At 41.1% G+C, this 13398-nt stretch overlaps 1 protein-coding gene across 5 annotated transcripts in view; it reads left to right on the top strand.

The window, feature by feature from the left end:
- RAI14 (retinoic acid induced 14) overlaps nt 1–13398 on the top strand; it is an 89956-nt gene that overhangs the window by 57487 nt on the left and 19071 nt on the right. For all 5 annotated transcript variants that reach the window (XM_041120868.1, XM_030004854.2, XM_030004853.2 and 2 more), the window contains exon 4: nt 12693–12781. In XM_041120868.1, the coding sequence (XP_040976802.1) occupies nt 12693–12781 (89 nt within the window). The remainder of the gene's footprint in view (nt 1–12692; nt 12782–13398) is intronic.

Below are 13398 nucleotides of genomic sequence, written 5' to 3'. Positions count from 1 at the left end.
GCCCATCGATCCAGCCTGTCCAGATCTCTCTGTAGAGCCTTCCTACCCTCGAGCAGATCAACCCTGCCTCCCAACTTGGTGTCATCTGCAAACTTACTGAGGGTGCACTCGATCCCCTCGTCCAAATCATTGATGAAGATATTAAACAGAACAGGGCCCAACACTGAGCCCTGGGGAACACCACTTGTGACCTGCCGCCAACTGGATTTCACCCCATTCACCACAACCCTCTGGGCTCGTCCATCCAGCCAGTTTTTCACCCAGTGAAGAGTACGCTTGCCCAAGCCATGAGCCGCCAGCTTCTCAAGGAGTATGCCACAAGAGACAGTGTCAAAGGCCTTGCTGAAGTCAAGGAAGGTAACACCCACAGCCTTCCCCTCATCCACTAGGCGGGTCACCTGGTCATAGAAGGACATCAGGTTGGTCAAGCAGGACCTGCCTTTTGTAAACCCATGCTGGCTGGGCCTGATCCCCTGCTTGTCCTGGACTTGCCACGTGAGTGCTCTCAAGACAAACCGTTCCATAATCTTCGCTGGTACCGAGGTCAGGCTGACAGGTCTGTAGTTCCCTGGATCCTCCCTCCGACCCTTCTTGTAAATGGACGTCACATTGGCAAGCTTCCAGTCCTTTGGGACCTCCCCTGTTGACCAGGATTGCTGATAGATGATGGAGAGTGGCTTGGCAAGGACCTCTGCCAGTTCCCTCAGTACTCTTGGATGGATCCCATCGGGTCCCATAGATTTGTGAGTGTCCAGGTGGTGTAGTAGCTCACTATTTCCTTCTGGATTAAGGGGGGTATATTCTGCTCTTCATCCTCGCCTTCCAGCTCAGGGGGCAGAGTACCCTGAGGATAACTGGTCTCCCTATTAAAGACTGAGGCAAAGAAGGCATTAAGTACCTCAGCCTTTTCCTCATCTCTGGTGGCAATGTTCCCTTCTGTACCCATTAAAGGATAGATATTCTCCTTGACTCTCTTTTTACTGTTAACATATTTGTAAAAACATTTTTTGTTGTCCCTTACAATAGTGACCAGATTGATTTCTAGCTGAGCTATTGCCTTTCTAATTTCCTCTCTGTATGATCTAACAAGATCCCTGTACTCCTCCCAAGTTGCCTGCCCTTTCTTCCAGAGATGATAAACTCTCCTTTTTTTCTTGACTCCTAGCAAAAGCTCCCTGTTCAGCCAGGCTGGTCATTTTCCTTGGTGGTTTGACTTGCGGCACATGGGAATAGCCTGGTCCTGAGCCATTAAGATTTCCTTCTTAAAGAATGTCCATCCTTCCTGGACCCCTTTGCCCTTCAGGACCGTCTCCCAAGGGACTCTCTCAACCAGTGCCTCGAAGAGGCCAAAGTTTGCCCTCCAGAAGTCCATAGTGCTGGTTTTGCTAACCCCCTTCCTTGCCTCACCAAGAATTGAGAATTCTATCACTTCACGGTTGCTAAGCTCGAGATGGCCTCTGACCATCACACCTCCCACCAGTCCTTCCCTGTTTGTAAACAGTAGGTCTAGTGAGGCTCCTCCCCTGGTTGGCTCACCTACCAGCTGTGTCAGGAAGTTATCATCTTCCACACGCTCCAGGAACCTCATAGATTGTTTACTCTCTGCTGTGTTGTATTTCCAGCAGCCGTCTGGAAAGTTGAAGTCCCCCATGAGTGAGTCAGGTCAGCTCAGTGCCTGTGAAATGGAAGAAGAATTCTAATATCCTCCCTTTCTTGATTAGAAATTCCTATAAATCCTCTAGGAGACCTCTGAAATTCAGGCAGTTTCTACATTATTTTCTTGTGCACATATTGGGGGTCCTCAGTCTAACACCATGCTTTAGAAGATGTTTCTTTTGTACAGAGTCTGTATCATCTCTTAAAATTGCCTAAACTTTTAAGTAAAAAAGCATACTAGCATACTGTCTTTTGAAAATTGTACCGGGGTAGGAGCTGCAAGAACGGTGTAGTGCCTGAGGACTGTCACTTCTCCAGGAGTGGATTTCATTGGTGTTCCAGTGACCTGATATGATCCCTGACAGAAAATATTTTTTAATTGACTTTTATCACAATATTTAATTTATGATGGTCCAGATGGTCACAATAATGTCTAGGTTTCAGAGCATGGACAAAATAAGGAAGACCACCGTGATCTTCACCTCTTATCTCTAGCCAAAAGATGGCAGAAATCTAGTTCTTATTCCAAAATTTCCTGTGAAGTTTGTTTCCATGGGAGCCTTGGGTGTAAAAGCTTTTGCCTCTCCAAAACCTTCCTGAAGTTCTTTTCAGGTTCAAATCCTGATTGTTCCTTTTTGTTCCCCCTCTCCCCTGTAGCATTGTTATGAATATAATTCAATTAAGGTGTTGATATTAAGTTTCCTGAAAAAATTGCTTTCTACGTTAGACTAACACTTAAAAATGTTAATGAAACATCTGGGCATGGTTGGGTGAAGCTGTCCTCTGCCAGGATACTAAATTGGGCTAATTAACTTTCTGTTACATTCAGTATGAGCCAATTGTTAATGTATAGTGAGAGGAAATGCTCTTATCTCTATAATGGAGGAGCAATACTTTAACTTTGATTTTATAATTTGGCAATACATGAAAAATTCCACATTTCATACAAACGTTACTGTATTGACAATTATGCAGACTTTTACATGAGATCCATAGAGTGGAATTCATGTTAGTGGTTTGTTGCTGGCTCTTGACTGAAACTGTGTAGACCATTTCTGATGGTTTTGAGTACATGACCCATCACTTAGACTTGGAGACATCATGATCCAAGTTTTAGTTCTTAGCTATACTTTTGACAGGACTTGAAATCAACAGCATTCAGGTTCTAGCATGCATTTTTGAAGCAATTTTTTATAAGACATTTTAGTGTTTTTATGTCTTCATGTTAAAAAAAGAAGTGAAGAGGCCATCTTCTGAAGAGACAGAAATTAATGCTCTTTAGTTTGATTTCAATTACAAAGATCCTAAACTTCACTTCTGAAAAGGGAAGCTTTTTACTTTCTCTCTTTAGTGATTTCCTATATTGTAAAACAAACAAATTCCACTTACTTAAAGAGCAAACTCCCTATTTCATAGAAAGTTCTTTGAGCATTGAGAAACATCCCAACAGGTTTTGCATCTTACATGCACAGGACTTCTTGCAAATGATAGCTGGAGTTCAAAGAGGCAACAGTCACTCTGTAATTTCTTCTAGGAGTCAGCTTGCACCTTCTGTTTTATACTTGCTTTTTCACATAGGCTGGTAGGATGTCTACTCTTAATAAACTATTGCATTTCATTATCTATTAGTAGGGCAGTCATTTCAGAAGAAAGCAAGTCATCTTCTGAAGGACTCCTGTAAGACATGTGTTTGGATAGCCTGTGAGCTGCACGTTCCACTCCTGCTCACAGGTAGGATCGGCCAAACCTGTAATGAGCATCAGGCAGCTGGAATTCTCTGTAAAGCAGTTCCATTTGCAGAGTTGCCAAATACCCAGATTTTACCAGACCTGGCCAGGTTTCAAGAAGTTTGTCAGTTGCTTGGATCAGAGCGTAGCCTAGATGGTTGGAAGTTTTTGTATGCCTGGCTTGAAACAGCTGCAGCTTGGCTCACGTGGAGGCAGAACCCAGCACCCCACTTCTGCACGAGCAATGCTGTGGCTGCTCCTTGCACTCATTTTACCCGAGCTGGCAGGGGAACAGGAGGGAAGCGTGCCTCCCCTGGGTCGGACAGAACCAGGCTCTGTGAGACTAGATGGGACAGGGCTACGGCTGCAGGTTTTTTGGATTTTTATCTACATAATGGACTGCAGTTGTTCTACATGTTTTTCAAAGACTTATGCAACCAAATAAGCTGTATGTGTAGATTTTAATTACACCAACTGGCTGCTACTGGCTTAAAAATGTACTATAATCTATGAAGGGAAAGGGAACAACAGACAGCCAAAACAGAGCAATGTGCAAATGTTGGATTTATTTCATTTTTCTGGCTTCAAAATGAGGTCTCAGGCAATAGACTATGCTGGTGGCTGCTTATGTATTGGACTTAGATATCACTTTGCATTCTCTGGCACCTGCTTTACAGGTGCATGCTGTGTTGGGAAACTACTAACTGGAAAATGTAGGAAAGCTCTGAAGTTGCCTTTTCCTGTACATGTCTGTGTTCCAGTCCCTACTCCTCTTCAGAAATGTGGAATCTTAAACGCTTTAGTAGTGTAGTTATTCTGAAATGCAAAATAAAAATATATTACCATAATCATTTAAAGAGTTTATAAAAACAAATGTTAAGAGGTCATCTTAACTAGTGGTCTCTGAAGAATGTGTTACTAGTAGATTAATTACTGTAAGTATGTATTATTGCACTTGGTTTGCAATTCCCCTATGAATTAAGAGAAGTTCACTTTATACCAGTTTAATTAAAGAAAATAAATCCAAATAGTTCTGTTGCTTCAAATCTGAAGAGATTGGAAGTATTATAAGTGTAAAAGACACAGAAACTTCAAACACAGCACATAACCCTGAGCTATCCTTTATCAATGTCCCTCATGTCGCATAAGGATATCCATGCTCTTTGGTTCTTGGAGCACTATATGCAGTTCTTAAGCCTTGCTGGATTTTCATGCAACAAAAATGTTTTCTTTAGATTAACTTTTACTCTGTTTTTCTCAGCCTTTTCAGCCTTTTCCTGGCCTCTTGTTATGCTAACATGGTTTGGGATTTCCTTGCTCTAATTTCATGACTTTTCATGTATTAAGGTGGTTATTGGCATTTGCTGGCCCATAGCAGCAATACCAAGTGGGTTGTGTTGCAGGATGAAGGTTAAGGGAGGCGCTAGTCATTGCTCTCATTTGCTGGGCTTAATTTTAACTTTGGACTCTATTCTGGCCTTGCAAGAAACCATAGCAGGTGGCTAACTGGTTTTACCTAAGTCAGGAAGGAAGTTATGTTGATCTGGGCACATCCCTGGCATCCTCAGGGATTTCACCCTGTGCTAAAAAGATGTATTGCCAGAAGCTTGAAAAGCTATTTGTGCACCCCTTTGGGCTTTACATGTGGATGTGTTTTTAAAGAAACTACCAGAAGGAATCTTCCCTACTCCTCTGCCTTCCTTCATGCCTCTGAACTTGGTTTTAGAGGCACAGGTGACGCTGCTCTCATTTCTAGGCTCTTTAAGCTTTCTGAGACTTCATTGTTTGTTGTACCTTGTCTGTTTTCCTACCCTGCAACACCAGAAATAAAAGCAGTATTTCAAAACTTCAGACTTTCTGTCAACACCTAGGAGTGCCCTGAAGCTCACCCTTGGCAGAATCTCTGTTGCAATTTGCTGATGTTAGTTATGGAGGGACTTTAAAAATGGACACTCTGCAGGAAACTTCATATGATAAATCTAGCTTGTGAGCATTTATGTTTACAATTAATGGTACATGGAAGAAAAGTCTGTATGTTTCAGACTTGAAGTGGGAGTTTGTGTTAATGTGGCAATAGAGTTTGCCAAAGAAAACTGTGTATGAAAATGGAACTGCTGGAACACAACCTGAGAATGAAAAATATAAAGCTTTTGGGGATCCCAGAAATCTCTCTGAAGAGCAGCTGGGTGGATATTTCTGCTGAGTTTGAAGGCTAAAATCAGGAGTCTGTAGCTTGCCAGCTCCTGTGTTACATGATGCAATTGCTTTTTTCCTATTAAGAAAACAGCCTTTCAGCAGGCTTGCCTTTTATTAATGTCCTGTACCTTGAGGTGTGTATGATTGAAACAAGACTTTTTATGCTATGAGGCAAAGCTGGAAACTTTATATGAAATCTGTGTTGGTTTTTTTTTGTTTGGTTTGGGGTTTTTTTTTGGGGGGGGGGTGGAGTTGGTTTTTTGTGGTGGTTTGGGTTTTTTTTTGTTTGTTTGTTTTTTTTGAAAGCTGTTCCAGAATATATGCTAATGCAGAAGTGTTGTGTAGGGTTTTTGCCAGAGGGTTTTGTGTGTACTGGGGGAAGGCAAATGCCATCTCATGTTTAAATAGAAGATAGGACAACACAGGCTGTGTACATCACTTCACTTTGCAGTGGCTGGTGCTAAGGGGGAGAGAGGGAAAAAATCTCCCACAGCTCCTAGTGAATCCATACCTGCCTGTGTCAACTTCTTAAAATCTTAACCTGCCTGCACTCCAGAAGGTGTTGGTTAGCAACTCGGTGATTGAATGTCTTAAAACTCAGAATACTTAATTTTCTCAGTTTGTAATGGTGCCAACTCTGGCTTGAAAACAAAATGTATTTCCTGTAACTGTTTTTCCTAAGCGGATTTTTGCACTCTTGTGGCTGCATGCATGCGTGTGACAGGATCATGACATGGACTGCCAGCATTTAATGAAAAGCCACATTTTTCTACATTTTGCTCTTAGGAGGAGATGAAATGGGTGCAGTGCGAAGCTATGGCTTTTATTTGTTTTAAAAAAAACAAACCCCAAACTAAAGAACTAGTAAGTATTGTTAGTGGTACCTGTAGATGTCTGATTTTCCTTTAAGGCAGTCTGATTTGCCAAACATCTGGAGTGGTTCCTCCATAATTAAATGACTGGCTGTTCCTAAGACATATATCATCTCAAATAAGTGGCTGTCTTTTGATAATGCAGTCAGGGAAAGAGAAGGATTCTGTGGCTTTCATGGGGAAACATTCATGGTTTAATCTTAGCTTTTAGGTTTAAGGTGAAATTCTACTTCCCATTCTTTTCTTTGCACTGACAGGGTGCATGCACCTGTGACTGTGTGATGAAACAGAGGAAGACAGGTTTGGTTTTCAACTGGCTTTGTTCCCTGTACCAGCTCACCAGCCACACAGGTACCTGCCTTGTGCTGGTGCAAGGAAGGAGCAGAACCTGGCATGCACTGCTCATAGAAGCATAATCCTTGCTGGAATGGTCAGTTACCACTTTGCTGAGAGCCCTGCCTGCGTTGGCAGAGAAAGGCAGAAAACACCTCCAGTTTCAGGACCATTCTGGGACTTTCCCAATCTTTAAATCTGAAGGTGATATTTTTTCTATTAATTAAATTCAGGATGTGTCAAAATTTCATTTTGTTTAAAAGGCTTACTTTCATCATTGTTTTTATGCTGATAAAATCTAAAACAATTCACAGAAAATTAAACGTATTCTTCTCTAATTACTGGTCGTTGTGCTGCATGCGAGAGGACACCACACTGGACTTCCTCCTGAGTGACAGCAGGCACTTCCTTCATGCACAGAATATGCTGCTCTAGTGGTACTCATGGCCCTTTCTCCTCCAGGTCAGGTCTCGGGCACTCTAGCACTTCTGCTACTCAGCCTGTGGTGGAAAACAGTCAAAAGTCAGATATCATCTAATGTATTTATTTTTGCTGTTGTTACTGAAGTGGGAGTTGAGGCTTTGAGGGATAATAGACACTATAAGCTAGATGCTACCTCTAAAATGTGTAAAAGCTCAAGTCAGTGCAGAAAATCAGCCAGGTTATCACTGGGTCTCTTTCTGACTGAGATAGCTGGCAAATTGCTTGCCTGTCTGATCTGGTAGCAGCAAATCCTGAATATCTTCCATTTCTGTATTTTTTTACTCAGCATTACAAAGACTCCAAACAGTTCTGTATCTTTATTTTATCAGTCTTGTTTGTTTGAGTGAAGGTATTGGTTGGTCAGGAAACTATAAATCGTCAAACTGTTGGCAGACAACTCAGACTTTTAAAAAGTCAGCGAAGAGTTGATGTACATTAGAAAATGAAGAAGAATGATCTGCCTTGGGGGGGGATGTTTTTACTCAAAATAAACCTTGACAATGAGTGTATGTGCGTTCATAGTGTATTTCAAACATTCTTGCACTTAAAATATTTTCGGAGCACTCAGATTAAAATGGCAAAGAACAATAGTATTATAGGCTTGCATGTATGTTTGACTTTGTTCCATGTTTGTCATAACAGAAAATAGCAAATATAATATTCATTTAGCATCCATAATTCAACAATGCTCTTAATTTGCTTTGAGTTTTGGTAAGTAATGTGTCAGTCTACTTGCAGGTCCTGGAGAAAATCTGTGTTACAGGGAATGCTAAATCTGCCCCCCAAAAAACTCTGGAGTGTGACCCTGCCAAACAGAGATGGAGCCCCTTGATTTGGTGTAATTTTTCTGCCCTTTTTTTTCCTGTTTTTCTTTTCACAGATTAAAATTTCCTAGTTAGAAGGTTACTGTGTTAAATTAAGACTTCATATTTATTTTTTCTTATTTTCTCACATTCCAGTCTACTTTTGTGGCATTTTCCCTACATATATGGACCACCCAGTTGTTTTAAGCCAGCTGTCAAAATAACATTCAGTCAGAGGATTGTGCTCAGTTTTGCAGGATATAGCTGTGCAAATGGTTAAGCAGAGAACCTGGATATGGCAGACCCATGTCTTATTGCTAACACCAATTTAGCAAGCTCAGTTAGCTGCATTTTTACAAGTCTAACCTCTAAATATGGATTAATTCTGTTCTTCTACCTGTGGTGAAATGATTTTTAAAGAAATGTTGTATGTGAGCTAAGTAGTAAAAATTACAGCCCTTTTCTGTTTGAGTTAGACTGTCTGGTGTTTAAATAATGTCCGGAAACACTCATTCTTGGCCTTCTAGCAAAGACCAGCTTTATCTGAACTCTTGTGCTCTGTCTGTCAGACACTGATTGAAGAAGTCTCTGTTCCCTTGCTAGCTTGACTTTGTAACCAAAACGTGGAAAATGTCCTTTGCCCTGAATAAGGGATGGGCTTGTTTAGGGCAGTTTTAAGTGCTTCACCAGCTGACATCTCCTATCTGTAAGAAATCTGGTGTTCAGAACTAGTTCAGGGCTGTCATACACAGCTGTCCACTCTGTTCAGTCCCCAAGCATTCATAAAAAGCATCTCTCTGTCAGTGCATTTGAAAATGTTATTTGAGTAACATTTCTGGTCAAGAAATTTGAGGTCTTGACAGGACTTTGAGGTGATAGTCTTGTAGCTGTTCTCCACTTGACTACAAATCTAATGAAATTTTGCTGTGTGTTTGCTCTTATTCTCAAGGCCTGTTTAGTCCAACTGGGCATTGTGTTCCTCCTGAAGAACATAATTGTTTACTTTATCTTGTTAAGGACTAAGTAGTTAGAAGGCCTGTACATTCCCAGTAGGAAAAAGCAGTGTCAACCAACTGATCTTTATCAGCTGCTGCAGAGGTTGGTCTTGAATGCTGACTTGCTTCATTTCTGGATCCAGTGAGAAAACCACTGGGAAGGGCAGCTGCTCCTCTGCTGCAGTGGAAGGTCTGGAGACAATAATAAAAGATCATCCAGCCCCTTAGAAATAGAAATGTTTTACAGCAATAAAAGGAATCCATCTCTAATCAGTTCAGGCTAGGGTATCAAGATGTGGCTCTAAGTGGTGGTAACAGGCTTATCTATTGTGAAGGGAAAATTAACTATGTTGTAATGGGATTTTAGGCTGAATGAGAATCTAACCCTCACTGTGGCCCTTGTTCCAACTCAAGCCCTATGTGTTTGTTTTTATTTGCCTAAGTCATTGCACAACCAGGAAGTGGGAGGAAAACTTGTTTGCTTTCTTATCAAGGGAAGTTTATTCGTGAAAGATGCAAGTAAAATGCACTGCTGCTTAAGGCTTCCAGATGGTGAGAACTCCAGTGTTTGGAAACCTGCAGCTTTTGCCTCAAATATTTTAGGAAAGTTTATGTAGCTTGTAAAGAATTGCTCCATATTGAAATGAATGTCTACAGGCTGCTTTGTTTCTGGAGCCTCACTTGCTACATGGGAGCCCTCAGCATCTACTACTAAAGTGTTTGGGTTTTTGGTTTGTTTGGGTTTTTTTAATTAAAAAAAAAAGTGGGGGCTATTACCTTTAAAATCAGTTAGATCACTTCTCAAGGGAAAGTTTTTGCACAGTGCCCTGTAAATACTCTTGACTTAAATATGGCTGTAAGAGGTTCATCCCAGTCTGAAGTCATTCCCCTCTCTGTCTTGAGCAGGGCTGGTTTCGTGGTAAGACGGTTCAGTTTACTAAATCAGCAGCTAACTAACCATGTCTCTCATTCCTGTCCCAGTTGTTTTTAGATAATTAAGGAAAAACATGTTGCTACAGGTTCACAGGAGAGATGGTAGCAGTACAAGGACATAGGGAGGGGACACACAGGAAGCAGTTGGGAGGGAGCTGCAGCAGCCCAATGCTATTGGGCTTAGGTCACTGTATAAATGACTGAGAGTTTAAAACTTAACATCCTTTCTTTTCACAGGACTCTCCATGTAGCTTCTATATTTTTGCTCTCGTTAGATCTTTACATCCTTCATACATGTTCTCTCATCTTTCACACCACCTGTACTGCTTACAGGTGATGTTTCTTTCATCCTATCAATTTGGGAGAAGCAATATTTTTAATCAGGGCTTTCTTACTTGAAAGTATTTTTGGCTGTGTGAAACAAAGCATCTGTGTGTGTGACAGCTTGTTGAGAACTGCCATGGGAATTGTTTGCATTGGTGGGACTGATGTGTTCATAGGTCCGTAGCCTGAAAGGGGTTAAGTTTTTCTTCTTTCTTTGATACTTTCTTTGCAGTCTGATTCTACCTAAATAAAACTTCTTTTGCACTTGCGTATTCATGTTGCGTTTGGCACCATCCTACACAGTCTGTCCATAAAACCTCAGTGTTCCAGATTTAGCCAAGTTATTATTTTTCAGGTATTTATTATTCTTATGAATGTTGTCAAATGTAAGTGAGCCAAGTGCGTGCTTCACAGCCTTCCTAATATTTAAGTGACTTCGATTGTATTGTGTATCTACACAAATGTATCTGAATGTTTTTTGGTATTTGCTGGTATGTTGTGCTAGCTAAATTAGAGGTGTTGGAATTTGTCAGACTCCTTTTGTGTCCCTCTCCCAGCCATTTTCCCAGAGCCTGAGAAACAAACCTCTTCTAAAGGAGAATGTTTACACAACTTTGCATTGCTCACCAAAGGACATGAAGTTTTGATCTTGAATGACTAGAGAACAGCCAGCAGCAGTGCTTTTTATGCTCTTGGAAGTGTTAACTCTTCAGTTTGTTCATGGCAGTAGTAAGCACGGGGATGAGCACACAGGGTATTTTTATATTTGCAGAGAACGGTTCAGCGCTGCCTGTCTGCCATTTGCAATCAGCAGCAGCCAGTGTGGAAGGACTCCTTGTAGGAAGTGAGGTAGTTGCTGTACTTGATAGAGGACTTTGTTCCAGGAGCTCTCCTGTTTTGATTAATTTTCCGCCCTTTGCCAGATCTTGTCTGTAGGTCTTTTTCTCTGCTGAGTTTTCAAGAAGACTGCAAAGAAGTCTACAGCTTGGAGAAACAAGAGTGTTGCAGTTCACATACTATGTGCCAGAAATAGCTGTTTCATTCCCGCCTGTTATTCCCTGTTTCCCTGGTTAGCAGGCTGAACTTTATGTGCTAGTTCTAACATTTAAAGGAAGCAGTTGTTCAGAATGTAAACTCTTAAATACAGTAGTTGGTGTGGCTACATGATTTGTGATGTTCCCTTTAGATTCCAGGAGAAAATCCCCTTAACACAGGGGTGCATGATGTTAAAAATGAACATCTCCTTTAAAAGATATCAGAAAACATCCTGGAAATACTGGCCTTTTCAGTTTGGGGCATGTTGATGAAGGTCCCAACTTTTTACACGCCATTTAATAGTAATTAGAAGTGTTTTGTCTTGAATTTGTTTTTTGCATTACTCCCACTGGAGAACAGCTCTGTATATCAAGCTCATATTGGTGGGACTCACAGAGAAGCAGTATGTCTGCCTGTACTGTGCCCATATCTTGAGATTGGCACGATATGCATCAGGAGGATATAAACTTCTCTGTTTTCAGAAGCTTTTCCTTCGTTTCTGCTTCCCAGCAAAATTAAGTTAGTAGCACATGTATAGGACTGCTTCTGTGAATCTTGAGGTGCCAAGGATGTCAAACATAAACCTTCAGCTGTGAAAAGGCTTGACTTCAGTATAACTTCTTTGGTTTGTTCTGTAATCACATCTTTAGTAATTGATGCTGTTAAGTGTGTCCTGCCATGGTGTGGTTGGTAACCTCTGCAATTTCCCACTGTTCAAACAAGCAGGTGCTTGAGGTGAAAAGCAAAACCAAAAGCTGAAAAAATACTTGTGTAGCACAGTCGCACAAACATCCAGTGGCTTTGATTTCTCCAGGTGATATTCACAGGCACTAAAGGGTTTTTCCCCCCTCTACATGGAACAAAGATGAGCTCTGTAAAGGACAGTGCAGAAGCACAACTTGATTTAGTTTAATTTAGGAGCTGAATCACCTTTTAGAGGAACTAAATTTTGTCCACTGAAATGGAGATCAGGATTGGCTAGAATGACTAGAGCAAAGTCAGTCATTCTGTATGTTTTCTTCATTAATTCCCCAAGCCCAGGCATTCTGTGGGGATATATTACATCACTAGGGATGTTAGTTTAGAAATTGGGTGGGACTAGATATACATAAGGTATATGGTATGGGTTAATGAGACAGCAGCCTGTGTAAAACTATGACTACAAAAACTTTTTGATGTGCCTTCTCACTTTCAGAGCTATTATCTTCTTGGGAGGCAGTGGAAGGATGCCAAAAGATCTAAGGACAGGGAGAGAAGAACTTGCCAGTACTTGGTTTGTGAATGAAAGAGAAAGGATGTCTTAATAATAAGTGACATGTAAATGCTCTCTTCCAGTTTTCACCTGGCAGCCACAAAGGGGCATGCAGAGTGCCTCAGGATCATGGTGACACATGGTGCAGATGTGACAGCCCAAGATGGTGCAGGTATGCCTCTGTGAACCTATACATGTAGCATAATGCACTCAATTTGCCTATATAGTTCTTGATGTGCAGCGTGCAACTACAGATTTGACAACCCTGCTTTTCCCCACACACCGTGTAGGAAAAGCAGTTGTTACACTTGCAGGTTTAGGCATACTTGCGTTTCTGCACATAGAATTCAGATTCTAAAGCCCTTAAAAACTTCTGCTGTAATATTATAAATGTCAACATTTATAGTAGACTCCATATGCAAAATAGTTGCTTGATTTTTATTTATTTTAATTATTTTTAAATTAGAAAAAACCAAACAACCCTAAACCAACAACCCTCCCCCAACTCTTTCTGTTAACTTCGTTTGAGGCTTTTTGTAGGCTAAATCAAGATCTTCAGTGTTGCTTTTATGTGTATCCAAGCTATTAACCCCATTAACTGTACAGGAGTTGCAGTGAGACATTTCCTCAGGATTATGACATAGTGAAAAGAGCTGATACAGGCCAAAGCAGAGCTGAGAGCTATTAAGTATGCTGTTTCAGTCCTCCAAAGTCCTATGCCTTAACTACTACTCCCCTAGGAGAACGATGGGAGCTGAATTTGAAACTGGCAAACTCTTAATAGATTTC

The sequence above is a fragment of the Aquila chrysaetos genome, chromosome Z (assembly GCF_900496995.4).
Source record: "Aquila chrysaetos chrysaetos chromosome Z, bAquChr1.4, whole genome shotgun sequence".
Taxonomy (NCBI): domain Eukaryota; kingdom Metazoa; phylum Chordata; class Aves; order Accipitriformes; family Accipitridae; genus Aquila; species Aquila chrysaetos.
Note: the sequence above shows the minus strand (reverse complement) of the source record. Positions and strands in the feature narration are given on the sequence as shown.